This window comes from Acomys minous, assembly GCF_964271855.1.
Source record: "Acomys minous genome assembly, chromosome: 12".
In the NCBI taxonomy this organism is placed as follows: Eukaryota; Metazoa; Chordata; class Mammalia; order Rodentia; family Muridae; genus Acomys; species Acomys minous.
Genome location: NC_140493.1, coordinates 107,756,020 through 107,775,302, shown reverse-complemented (window position 1 = coordinate 107,775,302; position 19,283 = coordinate 107,756,020). Strand labels below are relative to the sequence as shown.

General features: G+C 52.9%; 1 protein-coding gene across 4 annotated transcripts in view; it reads right to left on the bottom strand.

The window, feature by feature from the left end:
• ITGB4 (integrin subunit beta 4) overlaps positions 1–17,490 on the bottom strand; it is a 37,501-nt gene extending 20,011 nt beyond the window's left edge. Inside the window, exons 1-17 of one of the 4 annotated variants that reach the window (XM_084748157.1) lie at positions 17,128–17,490; positions 14,183–14,280; positions 12,689–12,771; positions 12,350–12,451; positions 11,988–12,192; positions 11,150–11,246; positions 10,795–10,966; positions 7,555–7,818; positions 6,885–6,974; positions 6,479–6,601; positions 5,940–6,104; positions 5,216–5,292; positions 3,122–3,324; positions 1,466–1,569; positions 1,225–1,323; positions 991–1,120; positions 58–180 (exon numbers count right to left, since the gene is read on the bottom strand). In XM_084748157.1, coding sequence (XP_084604283.1) covers positions 58–180; positions 991–1,120; positions 1,225–1,323; positions 1,466–1,569; positions 3,122–3,324; positions 5,216–5,292; positions 5,940–6,104; positions 6,479–6,601; positions 6,885–6,974; positions 7,555–7,818; positions 10,795–10,966; positions 11,150–11,246; positions 11,988–12,192; positions 12,350–12,451; positions 12,689–12,771; positions 14,183–14,267 — 2,122 coding nt within the window. In that variant the 5' untranslated portion in view covers positions 14,268–14,280; positions 17,128–17,490. The remainder of the gene's footprint in view (positions 1–57; positions 181–990; positions 1,121–1,224; positions 1,324–1,465; positions 1,570–3,121; positions 3,325–5,215; positions 5,293–5,939; positions 6,105–6,478; positions 6,602–6,884; positions 6,975–7,554; positions 7,819–10,794; positions 10,967–11,149; positions 11,247–11,987; positions 12,193–12,349; positions 12,452–12,688; positions 12,772–14,182; positions 14,281–17,127) is intronic. The other 3 variants (XM_084748158.1, XM_084748159.1, XM_084748160.1) reach the window with 3 other exon arrangements.
• Between the last annotated feature and the right edge of the window lie 1,793 nt (positions 17,491–19,283).

The window sequence follows — 19,283 nt, the reverse complement described above, 5'->3', positions numbered from 1 at the left end:
CGCAGCCGTGCCCGCCCCGCTGCCGGGGGCCGCAGGCTTCGCCATCTGCCAGCGTACCTTTCTTCCTGTGGACCAGCACGGTGCTGTTGGGCCCGGGGCTGCCTTCGCCCTCCACGGTGTAGCTGTAAGTGCAGTCATCGTCCTCGTCCCGGAACGAGCAGTACTCCACCACCTCTTCCGCTGGACCCACAGACCGTTAGCATGGCACCCTGACCCCAGCCCTCCACTCAGGGCACCCCAGGGCCTGGGGAAGTATTGCCTCCTCTGTGGCCTCTATCACAGGGTCTGGGGAAGAGTGTAAGTCCCCTGACCACAGACGTCACCAGAATGACCCTGCCCAGGGCTGACACCAGTGACAGCCTAGCTGGAAAATCCATCCCGCCTCCCCCTCCCCCCCCCCCCCCCCCCCCGCCCCAACTGCTCGCCATCATGAGTGCAGTGTCTAGCCAGGAGAGCTGACTTAGAAAGAGGCAAATAACATCCCATAGTCCAATGACATGGCCTGCCTGGGTGCCCCCCCCAACTCTGCTGTGGGCACACCCCATCTTTCATCTGACACCTCATTCCCAGTTCCCTAGACTCTCTGTTCTCTGCTTCACTGTGTGCCCGCCACCAGGGTCCTGTGCCTCTTGCTCCAGCGCTGTGTCAGCGTCCCCTGCCGAGGCCCTCAAGCATCTCACAGCTCCTCTCACAAGTGACCTCAAGTCAGAGCTCAAGCCTTTTCCCCAGAAGAGAAAATGACTGACCCTCTTCTGCCATGGGGTCTCCCTCTCAGACCTCTTACACCCTCCTCCCTCTTCCTTCCTTTGTTCCCCCCTCCCTCCCTGCCTGCCTGCCTCCCCATCTTTCCTCTCTTCCTTTCACTGGGACACAGGGTCTCACCATGTTGCCCTGGCTGTCCTGGAATTCACTGCATAGAGAGGTTTCCACCTGCTGCTGTCTCCCGAGTGTCGGCTTTGACAACGTGGGATACCTTGCCAGTGCACCTACCTTTCTTAAGCTCGTCCACCATCTTGACTTTGAAGCTGCACTCCTTGCATGCGCGCCCTTTCTTCTCCCCGGTGCCCCAGGCCTGGCACTGCACGCAGGAGCGTAGGTCCTCACAGAGGCCCAGGCGTATCTGAGTGGGGAGAGGAGAATAGACAGACGCCATGCTGGGTGGCCCCCAACTCCCTTTGCCTCAGCCAGCCTCTCCTGCCCACACCCCAGCCACCCCTGCCTTACCGCAGAGTAGTTAATCTCACACGTGGTGTCCGTGTAGAGCGACTGCTGGGTGCAGTGACAGCGGCCACACTCACAGTGGCCTCGTCCATTGCAGATGCCCTGGTGCAGGAGGAGTGAGCAGTGAGCCGGCAGAGCTGCCTGCCGGCCTGCCCGCCTTTCCCTTCCTTCTCGTAGAGTCTGGGTGGTATTGACCAGGGTCTCCCTCTGCTGCCCACAGCACATGCCCCAGGCCCAGGCCTACCCCATTGCTATCGATGCAGGTGGCATTGCTGAGGGGACAGTCGCAGCTTCTGCCTGTCCAACCGGGCTCACACACACACTCTCCCATGGAGCAGCGTCCCCGGTCTGTAAAGAAAAGTGAGATTAGAACACTCCGTTCATATATGTGTGCAATTCAAGATGGCCACCCGCTAGGGCGGGCCTCTCTGGGAGCTCTGTGGTAGAAGCTGCCCCTCCATTTTCTGGATCTTCTCCCCTCCTCTGTCCTGCCTTCTACTGAAGGCAAAGTGACCATCCCAAACACAGATTCATTCCTGCGCATAAATAAATCAAACTGCCGGGGCCGGGGAGGGGGCTCTGAGGGAAAAGGTGCTTGTCGCACAAGCGTGATGGTCTGAGATCGGTCGACAGAACCCACACGGAGCCAGCTCACACACCTGTGCTGTAGCTGCATTCTCCCACCCCCCAATCAATCAAGAAATGTCTTACTAAAGCCACAAAAACGGCGCGACAAGGCATCTATAGATGGAGAACCTACCAATAAATGATTAGGTTTCACTAGTGAGTGGAGCAGGGCAAACGTGCAAACAGAAGCCAAGGGAAGCAGCCTGGGATGCCTTGCTGCGCCCCCCAGGCACGCCGCATGTGCACTGGTCACTCCACACTCCCCGAGCATCGTCCTCCCTTCCTCGCTCACACTCCCACCTCTACTAACTGTCTGCCCTTCTCCAGATACAGCTGGCTTGCCCTTTCACTTCTCCACCCCTCTGGAAAGGACAGCTGAAGAGAAGAAACAGCAGAGAAAAACCAGACGGAGGAAGGAGGGACCCGAAAGATGGCTCAGTGTGTCATGCCTGACAACCTGGCATCTAGCACCAACATGGTGGAGGGAGAGAACTGACTCCTGAAAATTGTCCTCTGACCCCCAACTTTATACTATGACACATGCACACAATAAGGATAAAGGAAGGTATAGAAAAGCAAGAAATGACACCCAGTGACTAACACACAGTGGGAACTTAATAAATGTTTTTTAAAAATACATTTTATTTAAATTTTAATTTATGTGCTTTGGTGTAGGGGTGTCAGATCTTGGAGTTACAGATAGTTCTGAGCTGCCATGTGGGTACTGGGAATTGAACCCGGGTCCTTTGGGAGAGCAGGCAGTGCTCTTAACCACTGAGCCATCTCTCCAGCCCCCTTAATAAATTTTTAATGATTGGATTTTAATTTATTCTTCTCTGTCTTAACTATCAACTTCTGTGCACTGCCTTGCTTGAATTGTGCCACCTTTAAAGGCAGGCCTATATAATCTCAGCTTTTGCCAGACTATGCAGTCAGAGCCTTGGCAAAATACAGTGGAAATTTGGAGGAGACATAAATTTGTGGCCACCACTAGAAATTTTGCATCTTTGGAGAAAAAACAGATTGTTCTCTCCTGTTCCTGTCAATCTTTGGGGATTGAATGGGACTGTCTCTGTCTTGAGATGGAGTGGGGATCTGAGTTGCCAGAGACAGCCTAGGGGAGTGGGAATAGTGCTTTGTGGCTGTCAGGGACCTTGATCACTGACATTTTAGGGAGGTCGAGGCTGTGGCTGAACTTGAACTGGGGGGAGGGGTTCTGCCTCTACCAAGTACCCTCCCTGCCTTCAGGGCTGGTCAAGGCTGCTGAGCTCACCATTGCACAGGAATCCAGAGGTTCGGGGACACTGGAAATTGTCATACTCGCAGAAGTGACCCTCGTAGCGGCCTTCACCGTAGCACACGCAGCGTCCACACTGGCATTCGCCATGGCCTGAGCACGGTTTGTCTTCACCCTCACGCAGGCAGGGCTGAGTGTCGCTCAGAGAGCCAGTGGAGCAGTTACAGGTCTTGCCACTCCTAAGGGAGGAACTCGTAGGTCACTTCTGCACAGCCTGGGAGGAAGCCTGGGACTTTTATGTTCCTATTTTGCAGACCACAAAACCGAGGCTCTGAAAGGGTGGAGGTGTGTCCAAGTCATGCAGACACAGTGGCTCAGCTGAAAGCCAAACCTCAGGGTCCTGTTATCCACTCACTAACTATCCGCCTTCAGTGTTCATGTCTCAAGTCATGACAGACTTGCTCAGTGTCTCGGGGAGATTTTGCTTGCTTTCTGTTTTTTTTTTTGTTGTGAAACAGAGTCTTTCTAGGAGGTCCTGGCTGACTTGGAGCTAAGACTAGGCTGGTTTGATCCAGATCGTCCCTCTGCCTCCTGGGTGCTGGCTTCACGAGCAGGCACCACCGCACCGGGCTTAAGTGGGTTTGCTGTCTCTTTAAGGTCTCACTGTATTGCTCAGGCTCCAAACTTCTGGGCTTGAGGAATCCTCCTGCCTCAGTTCCCCAACTAACCAAGTGGTCCGTGCATGGAGCACTGCAGCCAGCAAGTGTTTCAAAGCTTTAAACACCTTTACCAGCCCTCACCAATAAGCTACATTTTTTTTTTAATTTTCTTTCTGACACAGCATCTCACTCTATAGGCCCAGCTGGCCTGCAATTTGATATATATACCAGACTATCCTCAACATCTCAGAGATCCATCTGCCCCTGCCTCCCGAGAGCTGGGATTAGATTTGAGACATCATATCTGCTACTAAACCCATTTCCCATTAGGCAATCTGTCTGTGTGTGGTGGGAAAGGTAAGAAATAAAAAGCCGGGAGGCAGAGGCAGGTGGATCACTGTGAGTTCGAGGCCAGCCTGGTCTACAAAGTGAGTCCAGGACAGCCAATGCTAACACAGAGAGACCCTGTCTCGAAAAACCAAAAACAAAAACAAACAAACAAACAAACAAAAAACCCAAAGAAATAAAAAGCCCCAACCCTTGGGAGGCAGAGGCAGGCAGATCACTATGAGTTTGAGGCCAGCCTGGTCTACAAAGCAAGTCCAGGACAGCCAAGATAACACAGAGAAACCCTGTCTCAAAAACAAAAACAAAACAAAAAAAAGCAGGTTACACCCGCCCTCGATGTCTAGTCCCGCCCCTTGCAGCCATGTTGTCTCAGTCTCAGCAGAGAGACACTGAGAAACAGCCCACATGTCCACAATGGATGTGCCTCAGTGTAAGTGGAATCACATTTACAGCACTTGAGCTGGTAACAGTGTAGCCTGGGCTAGGATAATGTCAGTCACCTTTGTACCATTGTAACAAATGTGAAGAAGAGGAGAAGGAGTTGGAAATCAGAGACAGGCCTGGTGGCAAAGGCTTATAGTCTCAGGACCTGGGAGTCTGAGACAGGACTGAGTTTGAAGCCAGTCTGTCCTACACAGTAAGACCTTATCTCAATGATGGCAATAATCCAGTACAAAAAAACAAAAACAAAACCAAGGGGCCCGGAGAGATGGTTCAGAGGTTAAGAGCACTGGCTGCTCTTCCAGAGGTCCTGAGTTCAATTCCCAGCAACCACATGGTGGCTCACAACCATCTATAACGTAATCTGACACCCTCTTTTGGCCTGCAGGTGTACATGCAGGCAGAGCACTGTATACATAATAAATAAATCTTAAAAAACAAAAACAAAAACCAAAAAGCCACCAACCACCCAACCAATCAACTAAACAAACAAAGAAAATAAGACAAGCCCAAAAGAGACGACGTCAGATTCGGTTAACAGGGACCATCCTAAGCAGTTTGAACTGGATTCACCCAACAATTGAGTGCCCCCCTCCTCCAGCCCTTTCTCCTTGTACTCCCCAGCTGAGTATATACAAGGACTGCCTGGGGCTGAACAGAGTAGGCTCCCTTCCCCACTCACCAGCCCTCGTTGCACACACAGTGTCCACACATGAAGTCGCCTCTGTAGTGGCAGCGAACGGACTGTACTTCCTTTTGCTGGAACAAGACCATGGTGTGTGCATGGGAGGAAGAGACGGGGCCACTAGGCACATTTGGGGAGGGGACGGGTAGGGGACACAGTCTCAGTTTGCAGCTGAGGCTGGTGTGGAACTCTTCCTTTTTCTTTTTCTCTTCTGTTTTTTTCTACACAGGGTTTCTCTGTGTAGCCCTGGCCAATCTGGAACTTTCTCTGTAGTCCAGGCTGGCTTTGAACTCAGAGATCTGCCTGCCTCTGCACCTCCACTTTTTTGTTGTTGTTGTTGTTGTTTTTTTGTTTTTCGAGACAGGGTTTCTCTGTGTAGTCTTGGCTGTCCTAGACTCGCTTTGTAGTCCAGGCTGGCCTCGAACTCACAGCGATCCGTCTGCCTCTGCCTCCCAAGTGCTGGGATTAAAGGTGTGCGCCACCACACCCGGCTGCACCTCCACTATCTATACAGCCCAAACTGCCCTCAAACTTGAGATTTTCTTTTTCCAACCTCCTAAATGCTTGCGTTAAAGGCTTTTCTATTATGCCTGGTTTTGCCATTGGGTATTTCTGCTGCTCTCTGTGACTGGGGAGTAGCCTTCAGGGACATGTGTCCACAGGAGGCTCCATCTCGTTTACCCAGGGTCCTCCCTCAGCCTCACAGCAGGCTGAATCTTACCAGCTCACAGGCGCACACGTCACAGATGACGCTAACATCCATCCGGAGGCCGTCAGAGAAGGAGGGTTTTAGATGGATGTTGCCCCTTTGGTCTTCTTCTGCCAGCTGGCACACGTGTGTCCCATCTATGTCCTCCACTGCCCGTAGCTGCACATTGTATGTGCCCTGCACGGATCCCACTGTCAGCCATGGCAGATGTTGCTGGGATGCTCAGAGGTGCCCTTGCCCTTGCCCCTTGGGCTTCTGGGATGGATCTATGTCCTAATTCCTAATCCTTACTTCCCCGATTGCCCTTGCTTAGGGCTGTGGGTTCTGGCTCATTAGCCTGTGCATCCTAGCAATGCTTAATGCCACACACTCCTATTCACCCCACTATACCGACAGGGCTGTGGGCAAGCTGAGGAATGCGCCAAGCTCATCCAAGAGGTTGCTGCCAGAGATTTGAATGCCAGCGCCCACGTGTGTCCCTTGTTAGAAGATGTCACTCCTTTCGGAGGCTACGCCTAACCTCCCATTCCGCTGTGTCCACAGGAGCATACCACTTCCCCCCGCTTGATGTGGAAGGAGCCAGTCTCTGTCTTCTGGAGGGTATCAGAGGTGACTTCTGTCCTCAGGCCTCGTGGGCTGTCCAGAGCCCGGATATCCAGGTTGGAGCGAATCCGCTGAAGGAGAAGAAATGATCAGTGGTCCGTGTGGAGGCTGGGCTCGCCCACCTCGGCCTGGCCTGACTGTTCTTCACCTCTCACGTGAATGGACGACGGATGTGAGTGTGCACGTGATGACCATGCAGGAGCCTGGGCCATTGTCAAGTAGATACCTCAGGCTCCTAGGGGTGGCCAGGGACCCTGCCCCACTGGCCTAGCCCAGAGTTCCAACCTCTCGCCCTCTCTCCTTCCACCTTCCCTGTCCCAGAGGGGCTCGGCCTCTGCAGCCTGCACTGCTCACATAGAAGGCCTCCTCCAGCAGCTCCACAATGTTGGACGAGTCCTCTTGCAGCACTCCCAGAGAGGAGACGGGGAAATATTTATGGAGCTTCTGCAGGAGATAATACCGACCTTGGATTAAGCTTCTTCATTTTGTATCTTCCTTAGTTCTTTTAAAAATTTAATAATAATAATAATAATAATAATAATAATAATAATAATAATAATAATAATAATAATATCATCATCATCATCATTGGTTTTTCAAGACAGGGTTTCTCTGTGTAGCCTTGGCCATCCTGGACTCACTTTGTAGACCAGGCTGGCCTCGAACTCACAGCGATCCGCCTGCCTCTGCCTCCCGAGTGCTGGGATTAAAGGCGTCTGCCACCACGCCCAGCTCATCTTCCTTAGTTCTTATGATGCACAAGGTAAAACCAGGCACCGAGCCTGCTAATAAGTTCTGGAACCTGCCCTCTCATCTGCTTGGAGGGTTCAGTTAGGGCACCGGCAAGACGCTTTCCCACCAGAGCCCCCGTCCTAGGACTTTGGGAAGGGAGGAGGCCATGAGGGGGAAAGAGTGAAGGGAGAAAGTCTGAGGAGCTCCGTCGTCCCCCCGCTCCCCCCCCCCGCATCCCCCGCCCCCCATCCCCGCGCTGTCCGCGAGTGTCCAGGGGCCCCAGGCCTCACACCTCATAGTAGCTGTAAGAGTAGTTGGTGACGGCGAAGATGGGGATAATGTTGTGTTTGGCGAGCAGGCGCACCAGTGTGGGCACAGACGGGTAGTCCTGCGTCTTGTACTGGGTGTAGGTGCCCGTGGCATCCAGGTGGCACTTCTCGTCGTTGCGGTTCATGATGCCGGCCAGCACGTTGGCACCGTCGGACTCATAGTGGAAGGCAGACTCGGTGGAGAACACCAGCAGGTGGGTGCTGTCAGCCCTCCAGCCGATGTCCCTCTGGAAGGCAAGGGGAGGCGCGCGCACTAAGCAGGCAGCTTGCTGAAGACCTACTCTCCTTTATCGGCCAGGAAAAGGGGGAGTGGCTTCCAGCAGGGGGCTGGGCTGAAGCCAGTCATGGCAGCACAGTGAATGACCACAGGGAAAACCGGGACAGCTCCGCCTGACCCCAAGCCCTCAGCCACATGGCAAGGATAGTTTAGATGCATAGGAAAATGCTCACAGCGCATGTGAAGTGACGTGGGCAGGCTGCACGAGGTAGGGCAGCTACAGTGGTCTGAAGAGGAAAAGCCCCACAGGCTCACATAGTCGAATATTTGGTCATGAGGGAACGGCACTAGTTGAGAAGGATTAGGAGGTGTGGCCCTGTTGGAAGTTTTGGGATTTTGGAAGCTTAAGGCAGGTCTAGTGTCTCTCTCTCTCTCTCTCCCTGCTGTCTCTGGATGTGGAATCATACAGGACCGGCCCCATGTCTGCCTGCAGGCCACCATCCTTCCCGCATTAATGATAATGGACTAACCCTTCCACACTGTAAGTCAGCCCCAGTGACATGCTTTCTTTCCTAAGACTTACTGTGACCATGGTGTTGCTTCATAGCAATAGAACACTGGCTAAGACAGCAGCGTATGGCAAATAATTTGCAAAATACATAGGGTATTTTTGTTTCTGAGACAAGGCCTTGCCCCCAGTCCAGGCTGACCTCAAACTTGCAATCTTTCTGCCTTAACGTCTTGAGTGCCGGACATAGGCATAGACCACTCCATCTAGCACTATTTGGAAGGATTTATTTATTTATGTGAGACAGTGTCTCTCTATGTATCCCTAGTCGTCCTAAAACTCACTACATGGATCAGGCTGGCCTCAAACTCACAGAGATCCTCCTGCCTCTGCCTCTCAGATGCTGGAATTAAAAGGCATGCACCGCCATACCTGGCTTGGGTGATTTTTTAAAAAAAAAGTTTTGTTTTATTTGTATATGTGTGTACTCACGTTTCTTGTATGCCTCATGTATATAGATGTCTGAGACCGAAAAAAGGTGTCAGATCCCCCTAGCTGGGGTTACATGCAGTTTGAGTTGGTTATAGGTGTTAGGAGTCAAACTTTGGTCCCCTGGAAGAGCAGCTCATAACTGTTGAGCAATCTCTCTAGCCCATTATTTTATACATTTATTTAATAAAAAAAAGTTTAATGTCATGTATATGGACTTTTTGCCTGCATGTCTGCCTGTCTGGATACCACATGCATGCATAGTGTTTGTGGAAGCCAGAAGAGTGAGATGGGTTCCTAATAATTTGAGTTACAGTTGCAAGCCACCATGTTGGGGCTGGGAATTGAACCTGGGTCCTTTGGGAAAGCAGTGCATTCTCTTAACTGCTGAGCCATCTCTCCAGCCCATTGTTCTTATTTGTCTGTTTGTTTAATTTGCTTTGTTTACTTTTTTTCTTGGTTTTTTGAGACAGGGTCTCTCTGTATAGCCTTGGCTGTCCTGGACTCACTTTGTAGGCCAGGCTGGCCTCGAACTCACAGCGATCCGCCTGTCTCTGCCTCCCAAGTGCTGGGATTAAAGGCGTGTGCCACCACACCTGGCTTAATTTGCTTTGTTTATGAGACAGGGCGTTACTATATAGCTCCTGCTGCCTGGAACTCACTCTGTAGACCAGGTGTATGTCATAATGCCCAGCCTGTTTTAGTTTTTTTTTTTTGTTTTTGTTTTTCGAGACAGGGTTTCTCTGTGTGGCCTTGGCTGTCCTGGACTTGCTTTGTAGACCAGGCTGGCCTCGAATTTATAGAGATCAATCTGTCTCTGCTTCCTGCCTGCTTGGATTCAGTGTGTGCCACCACCACCTGGCTAAAATTGAGAGTTTTTTGGTTTTTGCTTTTTCTGAGACAAGGTCTCTCTGTGTAATAGCCCTGGCTATCCTGGAACTGGCCTTGAACTCACAGAGATCTACCTGCCTCTGTCTGTCTCCCTAGTGCTGGGATTACAGGCCACGGCACCTGGCTTTGTCCTTTGTTTTCTAACTTCTGTGCAGTATAGATAGGCTATTTTCAAAGTAGAAAAAAAATTGATGTAGGCGTAGTACTTGTCTTCAAGCCTGATTAACGTGAGCTTTACTCCCAGGCCTGGGGGAAAGAGAAAACTGACTCCTAAAAGTTGTCCTCTGACCTCTGTGTACATACCTCCATACTGTGGTCTGTCTGCACATAAATAAGTAAATAGTTAAGTGCCTGCACAGCTGGAGATTGAGCAGCTTGTAGATCTAGGAGATGGCCTGGCAGGCTAATGACAGGGCCCCGAACATTACAGAACTACTAGACCCAAGTCTGTCTCGCTGGCCAATATAAAAAATGAAATAGAGGCCGGGCGTGGTGGCGCACGCCTTTAATCCCAGCACTCGGGAGGCAGAGGCAGGTGGATCGCTGTGAGTTCGAGGCCAGCCTGGTCTACAAAGTGAGTCCAGGACAGCCAAGGCTACACAGAGAGACTCTGTCTCGAAAAACAAAAACAACAACAACAAAAAAAAAGAAACAGGGCTGGAGAGATGGCTCAGTGGTTAAGAGCACCGCCTGCTCTTCCAAAGATCCTGAGTTGAATTCCCAGCAACCACATGGTGGCTCACAACCATCTGGAATGTGATGGTGTACACCCAAGCAGGTGTACACACAAGCAGAACACTATACACATAATAATAAATAAATCTTTTGTAAAAATCCTCACCAAAAAAAAAACCCAAAAAACGAAACCCAGGCGTGACTATGTAGGTACAGACCTTGACTCCCAGCAGGTCAACACTAGGATTAGTATTGAGCGGCTGGAATGTCTGATGATCTTAAGGAACGGGGTCCAGGCCTTTGGGGGACCCCTTGAAGGGGTTCTGAGCCTAACTGGTGGTGGAACAGGTCTGCAGTAGTTTATGTCCCTCCCAGGAAGCTGCAGCCCTGGCGTAGGCTGGCAGGGTCCCTCCGGGCACTCACCGTGCACACAGCCGTCTGCAGGATGGCATCGAAGCCCCCTTCAGGAGCATCCAGGTTGCCTGAGATCCTCTCTCCCTGCAGTTTGTCCCAGAATTCTTCCACATTCTCTGTCAAGCTGATGACGTTCTTGAAGGAGAACGGGGCGTCGCTGTTGGGCCAGGGTTCCTTCAGCCTGAGCGGAGGTGGAAATAGTGTCCGGGAAGGGTCAGGCCCCACGTGCTCCGGTGTGCACGACTCATTCCGGGCAGCGGAGAATTCTAAGTGCCAGTCTGAGAGGAGGTGGAGCACACAGCCAGGAGCCTGCCCCCTGCCCCCCGACCTCCTGACCCCCCCCCAGACCTACTCAGCCACTCACTTCTCAGGCCTCATGTCCGTTTGAGGGACACTGACTTTGTCCACGAACTTTCCAAAGCCAATAGTGTAGTCGCTGGTGAGCTGGCGCAGGATCTTGGCTGAACACCAGGAAAAAAGAAAGAGAGCTGAGTCCCAGCATTCCCATGGGGGACCCTGTGCTGCTTCAGGAAGGAGGAAGCTGGCAAAGGCGACCTCCTGTAAACACTGCATATGTACGCATAGCTCTTGTTCCATCTAAATTTTTAAAAAGTTTATGTACTCAGGTATCTTGCCTACATATATGCCTGTGCACCATGAGCATCCTTCGTATCCATGGTGACCTAAAGAGGGATCACATCCTCTGGAATTGGAGTTAGAGACGGTTGTGAGCTGCTGTCTTGGTACTGGGAATTGAACCCAGGTCTTCTGGAGGAGCGGCCAGTGTTCTTAACTATGGAGCCATCTCTCCAGCCCCTTTTGTTCAGATGTGCAGGCCGGGGAGGGGACTTAGATTTATGCACTTAGAAATTAGTGGGGCAGGTGGGCGCTGCACTCAGTTTAGTCTGCAGAACTGACATACCCACGGCCTTGAGGCAGGGGGGTTCCCTCTTTGTCAGCGCCAGCTGGCTCAGCTGCCTGCCATTCTTGGGCCTCCTGTGAATTCTCAGATAGTGAGCAGGGTCTGGCCAGAATCTCCCTCTGAGCTCCCTGGGGGCTTTTTGAGATGTATGTGCATATGGGGGCGTGGCTCAGATGTTTTGCCCTTTCTCAAGGGGTGTGTGTAGCTGCGCTGCGTCTTGGCCCCCTGACTAGCTGGGTGAGCCTCCCTTCCCTCCCCCCTCCCCATACTGGAGCCATACCCAGGTTCTGCCCCATCTGCTTGAGGTTGTCCAGATCGTCAGACATGGAGTTGGAGAAGTCCATGAGGATGTACAGATCCACAGGGCTCTCCAGCGGCTCAAATACCTTGAACACAAAGCTGCGCTCCTCGCCTGGTCGCAGCCGGACCTGCAGGCCTTGGGGAGACACCTGGCTGCGATGCAGGGCGGTGTCAATCTGCATGTTCTGTGTCCAAGGGAGTGGAACAGTTTATCATAAGGTCACTCTGGAGACCTGAGAGGGGCATCCCAGGCCTGCCACGGGGCGCCACGGTCCTTATAACCAGTCTTAGTCCTGGAGAGCCCAGCCTTCCCTCTGCCAGCCCTGCCCCGACTCCAGGCACCTTTGTGACGTCAAGGCTGCTCTCCATGACCAGCACGGTCTCTGCCCGGCAGCCTGCAGCCAGAAGCTCCGCCTGGGTGTTGCAGCGCCGCTCCTTGAACAGCTGGTCAGAAGCAGACGGGCTCAGGGCAGGGAATGGCCAACCCCTGGCTGTCCCAACCCCGGGTTGTTCCCTCCTGGTTCTCCTGACCCCTTGCCTCTTCTCACATACCCACCTGCCTTTGGGTTAAACTGAGGGCGGTGGCGAGAGGCAAGTTGGCCAGACCCAGAGGTGTGTCGTGGGGGATGGTGGGGGATGGTAGCCGAGGCTGGCCCAGAAAGCCTAGTGGCAGTCTCTCACCTCATCTGTGCAGTAGGCACAGCTCTTGTCCACGCGGATGCACTCGGTACAGCTCTTCACTTGAGCCTTCTTGCAGCGGTTGGCTGGTGAGCAGAGGGCACGTGAAGGAGGGCCGCACCCTTCCCAGCTGCACCCTCAACCCTCCCCCACCCCCCACCCCTGGAGAAGTGTGAACTCTCTCCCCCAAATTTGGAGAGGAGGAGGACAGAGCTAGGAATGAGCAGGCCCAGGTCTCAAACCTGGAACTGTTTTCTCAAGTCAAGAGGGTGGAATAGAAAGGCAAAGATGGAAGCCTGGGCTTTGTTGGGATGGACAGACCACCCTTGCCACTCAATCCTTCCCAGGTGCGTCCAGCCTGTATCCCTGGGGCCCCTGTGACTAAACATAGCTGTCAATGCAGACCAATACACAATTGTAGACTTATATAGCATGCCATGAGATTCTTTTTGGTAGCCTGATTGCATAGTTCCCTAGCATGAACTTTGTAGGTGACACCATGTTTCAGTGTCGGAAGGCTGGCTGTCATTGTTTGGCTCTACAAAAGCTCGCATCTGTCCAGACTCCTGTGACGAGCCACACCCACCATCTCCTGACAGTCCCTCCTCACTATGGTTTGTGCTTCCTAGACTGCTGCCGGGGTCTGGTCTGTGCCCCGAGCCTCCTCTAGTGAGGGGGCTATGACTGTCTTGTTCATCATGAGCCTAACACGAGGCTGGGCACACAGCAGGTTCTCAGAAAGGGCGTGAGAGGCCTCAATTTCTGTGAATGTTATTGCGGTTCCCCCTGGTTCTGTTTTGTTAGAGTCACAATAAGGCCCTACTAGCTGCACCACAGCACACAGTGAGGCTTCTCTTGGACTGTAGGCCGAGGCTTTCCAGTCAGTGTTTAGTAGTTTTTTTTGTTTTGTTTTGTCTTTTTTTTTTTTTTTTGGTTTTTCGAGACGGGGTTTCTCTGTGTAGCCTTGGCTGTCCTGGAACTCACTCTGTAGACCAGGCTGGCCTCGAACTCACAGAGATGCACCTGCCTCTGCCTCCCGAGTATTGGGATCAAAGGCGTGCACCACCATGCCCGGCCCCAGCTAGTAGTGGTTTTGATGAGGGAAGCCTCAACTCCCTAGGATTGTCAATTTCTACGGGGTAAATATCCCCGCCATGACCCTCACTATGATGAACTTGACCTCCACTGGCCGGTAACATTTAATTGTTAGGAGTCATTTCCCAACTAGCGGCACTCAAGAGAGCAGTTGATATGACTGCAGGCTCCCTCCAGGCTCCCCCGACACTCCTCAGCTCCATGGCTGAGGCCCGCATGCTGTCTCTGAGTGGGTGCCTTATCTCCCTACACAGCCCCCTCCTTTCAATCCCAGGCAGGGCTTACAACTAGCAGAGGCGAAGGGCATGGATCCTCCGGTTCTCCAGCCCGAGAGGCCGACTGACTTATGCAGAGTCGTGTCATAAGCTGCCAAGAGGGGACTGAAGAGATGCTCTGACTCACCCATATCTCCTGGGAGGCCGACGACACTCAGCACTGTTACCAGCAGCAGCTTCACCCAGGGGCTGCTGGACCATGGCCCTGCCATCTTCCTCCTCCTCCTGCAAAACCACAACAGTGGACACGTGATGCCTCAACAGCCCTGATCTGCAGCATGGGCCTCCCGATCCCTATCAGAGTTTCACTGCTCAGGTGAGACTATCGCGGTGTAAATGTGGCAATGGAGGCTCACGCTGGGCATGGTGGATCAAGCCTATAAACCCAGCTCTTGGGACCGGGACTTGGGACCGGGAAAGAGATGGAGGCTGTCATGAGTTAGGTGGCCACCGGGGGTGTTCTGCTTGTCAATGGCCAAGATGAGTTTTTTTTTTTTTTGGTAAAGATGTATCCTTTATTTATTATCATGTATACAGTGCTCTGCCTGCATGTACACCTGCATGCCAGAAGAGGGCACCAGATCTCATTATAGATGGTTATGAGCCACCATGTGGTTGCTGGGAATTGAACTCAGGACCTCTGGAGGATCAGTCAGTGCCCTTAACCTCTGAGCCATCTCTCCAGCCCTGAGACAAGGATTTTTATACCTCTCTTCTCCACTGGGCCTTTCTTGCTGCCCCATACAGTGACCACACGCCCTGATACCTCTGCTCTGCCCGAGGAAGACCTCTCTGGCTTTTGTGGACTCTGGGCTCTGAGAACGATTCAGTACCAGGTCTCTTGGAGCTGGCCTCAGCAAAGGCAGGGTAGGCTTTTATTCTGACTTTGCCCGCCGGTTCCCAGTGGACGGAGACACGGCCTCTCAGTGGGTAAGTTTCCTCTACAGGAAACTCTGACTGTCCCTGCTGTTCACTCTGTACCACTTATCTTGTTCTTTGTGTGGGTGGTGGGACCAAAAGAGAGGTGCTGCCTCAGGAATGGTACTGTCTGGGTTTTACATACACTGCTGGCTCATCGGTGTGGCTTCTAAACACCCTACTTCCCCCTCAACTTCTCCCTACATCAGAGTTGAGTTTTTAGGACCCTGGGGGAAGGGCCCAGGGAACATTTAGAAGCTCCTGCCACCCAGTGTCACATGATGGTGGCCTTTAGAGCACTGTTAAACCATCCCAGCACATCAGCAACCTTCCAGGTCTTTGAAAAGATGGCTAGCCTGAAGCCTTGTAAAGAAAGAGGCTACCCCAGAGCTACCAAGGCCTGCACACAGGAGGGCGAAGGTCAGGGCCACGCCTCTTTTTCTAGGGCCAGAACTCCCAGGGCCCCAGAAAGGCTATATCCACTATCACTCCTCTTTGGGTCCTTCCTTAGCACCCCAGGTTGTAGGGCAGGGTCAGCCCCAGAGTCTGTGATGCTGAGGCCTTCCACTCAGAAAAGAGAGTAGAAAGGCACTGTCCCCTGCATCCAAGGCATGCCCAGGGGTGACAGACAGCAGCCTCAGCATATCCACAGGCTGAGCCACCCTAACAGGGAATGGTTAAAAGGGAGCCCTGAATCAGCAGAGGGGTGGCTCCTGGGAGAAATGAGTTTCTTGCAGCCTTGGGCGTAGGGGCCACACCCATGTTGCTACATAATGCAAGCTGCAGATTTGGCCTCCCTGGGGCACCATTACCTAGGCAGGTGTGGGCACTGGACAGACAAACCCAGCTCTTTTCACAGGCCCAGCACATAGAGCTGTCACAAATGACCAGGAGTGCAACACATACCCAGCATGTTGGTATAGGATTACAAGGCATCTGCACAGGACCCCAGAGGCTGTGGGGGTCCCCCAATCCCCCACTCAGCATTGGGAAGGTCTAGTGGGGATTTGGGAACAGCAAAGATTCCACACTGAACCTACAGACACACATAGACATAGACACAGACACACACACACACACACACACACACACACACACACATACACACACACAAAACATAATGTCTGCCCAGGCAGGCACTTAAGTATTTTCTTTGACCCAACTTGTATTTTAAAAGTTCTGAAAAAAAAAAGTTCTGAAAGTAGTTGCCGACTATAGAAACAACAAGATTTCATATAAAAGTTAGGACTGTGGATGCCATCGGAGTATGTGGCACGGCAGGCTGGGCCTAGCAGACAGGACAGCAGTCCTTAATGCACGCTGTAACAGCTCCTTGCTTACCCTGTCGCCCATTCAAAATTAGGGCTGAGGAGACAAACACTCCTTTTCTGGGGTCCTCAGAAATCTCAGCCCCGTCCACAGGAGACTCAATTTTCACTTCTAGTTCTGATAGGATAGAAACAAATGTGCCACCTGGGTTGAAACCTGTGCCCAGGGTGTGGCAAGTCTCTGGAGAGAAGGAAGAGGTTTGTCCCTGCCCTTGGGAAGCCACACTGATAGCCAGAATGCTACCCCAAGGATGGTGCAGGGCAGGGAGTGTATGGGGGGCGGCAGTGCTTGCAGGTGCTGGGTGAGATTTTGAAAGCTCCCTGGGAAAAAGGAGCCTGGAGCGTGCTTTGGCAAGAGAGCAGGCTGCTGGCCAGCCAAGAGGAAAATCAGGGACTCCCCATGCACCAGGTCACCACACAGAGGGTCCTGTCAAGCCAAACAAGGAGGGAGCTTGCTGCAAAGTAGTTGTTCTCTCTGGGGAAACAGACACCCAGGGGGCGGGAGAACTCCCGGGCTTCTACGAACTCCTAATGCACACCTACCCAATGTCCTCCCCTAGCAGGGGCATCTGGTGGCCCCAACCTTCTCCTAGATCCCAACCACTCTTGCTCCCAGCTGTCCCCTGCCCACATTCTGGCAAGCCTGGCACCTGTCCTGGCAGCATGGGCAGAGGGAGCCAGGGCCTGCAAACCTTCAGGGAAGTGAAGGAAAACAAAAGCCCCGGCCAGGAGTGGGTATTCACTATCCTAGCCAGACTTGTCGTCCCGGGGCACCGGGGCCAGGGGCGTGCCCTCGGACGGCTGCCCCGGTGGGAGCTGCACCTACCTTGGTTGGTACTACCTCGGGCCTGGGTGTACTGGATCAAGCTGAGCGCGCGGGCGAGCCCGGTGGGGCAGCAGGGCGGGCGGCGGCGGGCGGGAGCCAGCAGCGCTTTATGGACGGGCGGCGCAGGTAGGAAGGAGGCGCTGGTGAGTCAGGCGGGCTGCATTCCTGCGCGCTGCGCGCACCTGTCGGGGCAGGAGCTGGGGTGTCGCCGCAGCCGCCAGGCCCGCCCCCCGGAAAGGGCTGCGGCTCCAGCGGCGCCGGCCCCGAGCCCCGAGCCGCCGCGGCGGAGGGGGCTGGAGGAGGAGCCACTCCTCTGGGCCGAACAGACCCGGACTACGCCTCACCCACCCGTCCAGGCTCCCGGACCCCGCGCCCGGGCTGCTTTGGGTCGCGCGGATCGGCTTAACACACAGCTACTGGGTAGTGAGCCCAGCTGGGCTGGTCCTGCTGCCTCGACAGCCATCGGGTAGTGCGCCACCCTCTCCGTGTCAGCGCGAGGATGGGTCGTGCCCCAAGCCGGTAGGGAGACTTAGTACCCGTGAGCTGCTGGACACTATGTTCTCTCAGCCTCTTCAGTGTGGTTGGATAGGTAAGGGGTGGGTCCTCTGGGTTCCTTCAGATACTCAAATCTCCTTAAATCGTAATAGTAGTTGTCAAGAGGCCACCCGACCTATCCTGGAGTAGCACTCATGGATTGTTACAGTGTTGGTGACAAGCTGGTCCACGAAGCTTACACCTTTGCTGCAGGCTCTCAAGCGCCTTCAGGCCTCGCTTCTGTTTAGTAACGAGCCTGTTGAGGTGCTGCAAGACACCAATTTGATCCCCCCCCCCCCCCGCCTCTAGTCTCACCTGCTAGCCATGCCCCGTGGCACCTGGTTCTCCAAACCGTGGTGGCTTCAAGCTCCCCAAATGTCAGAGCCAAGGCACGTCGCCTTGAAACTCACCCCAATTTGTCCTTAGCCTTGTAGACCCTGGACTAGTGTTACAAGATCTTAAGATTCCCTTGACTTCTCCACACGCTCTGTTGATTTATAAGTCCAAGAATATGGTCTTTTCTCTCCATGTAGCCCAGACCGGACTTGAACTTGTGGTAATTCTCCTGCCTCCACCTGGCAAGTGCTGGGATTACAGGCATTCACCACCACACCTGCTCCTTTATTATTTTCCTTTAAAAAATTAAAAAAAAATTTTTTATTGTATGTGCATTGGTGTTTTGCCTGCATGTATGTCTGTGTGAGGGTGTCAGATCTTGGAGTTACAGTTGTGAGCTGCCATATGGGTGCTGGGAATTGAAGCCGGATCCTTTGGAAGAGCAGGCAGTGTTCTTTACCGCTGAGCCATCTCTCCAGCCCCTATTTTCCTTTGGATACAGTGCTTGGGATAGAACATAGGTTTTCATACATGTCAACCATGTACCCTACCACTGAACTATACTTCTGGACCAGAGTACGGCTTCTATATGGTGTTTGCTAGATTGGATTGAAATGATCATCCCGTTGCACTGTGGACTCTGAGAACAGATGTTTTCTTCCCTCACCTCGGGGTGGGGGTGGGGGAGCGAGGAAGGGCGGTGGAAGCCAGTGCCCAGGTCTGAGCTGTAGAGAAGGGTGGTTTTCCCCCAGCCAGCCCTGGTGCCTGGTACATAGCAGGAGCTTAAAACAAAACAAAACAAAACAAAAAACACAACACTGTGGGTAGGCAAGATGGTTTAATGGGGTCAAGGTGCTTGCTGCCAAACCTAATGACCTTAGTTTGATCCCTGGTGTAACTCATTCTCTCACAGGTCCTCTGTGGTGTGTACATCCATCCCACTCTCCCAAAGAAACAAATATAAAACACAATGGTGCTGCCCTCGATCCTGGCATGCAGGAAGCAGAGGCAGGTGGATCTCTGTGAGTTTGGTGCCAGCCTGGTCTACCTAGAGAGTTTCAGGCCAGCCAGAACTACAGAGACTCTGCCTCAAAAATAATACTAATAAAACACATCTTTAAAAGATTGTTATATAGCCTCCCCGAGCGATCCCCTGCTCCAGCGCTGGGGATTAAATCTAAGATCTCATCTATAGACGGATCCGTGTCCTACTAACTTGAAACACTCACTGCAAAGTCATGAGCTGAGGTGACCACCTGGCAGCCCTTCTCAGCCATCTGAGAGCT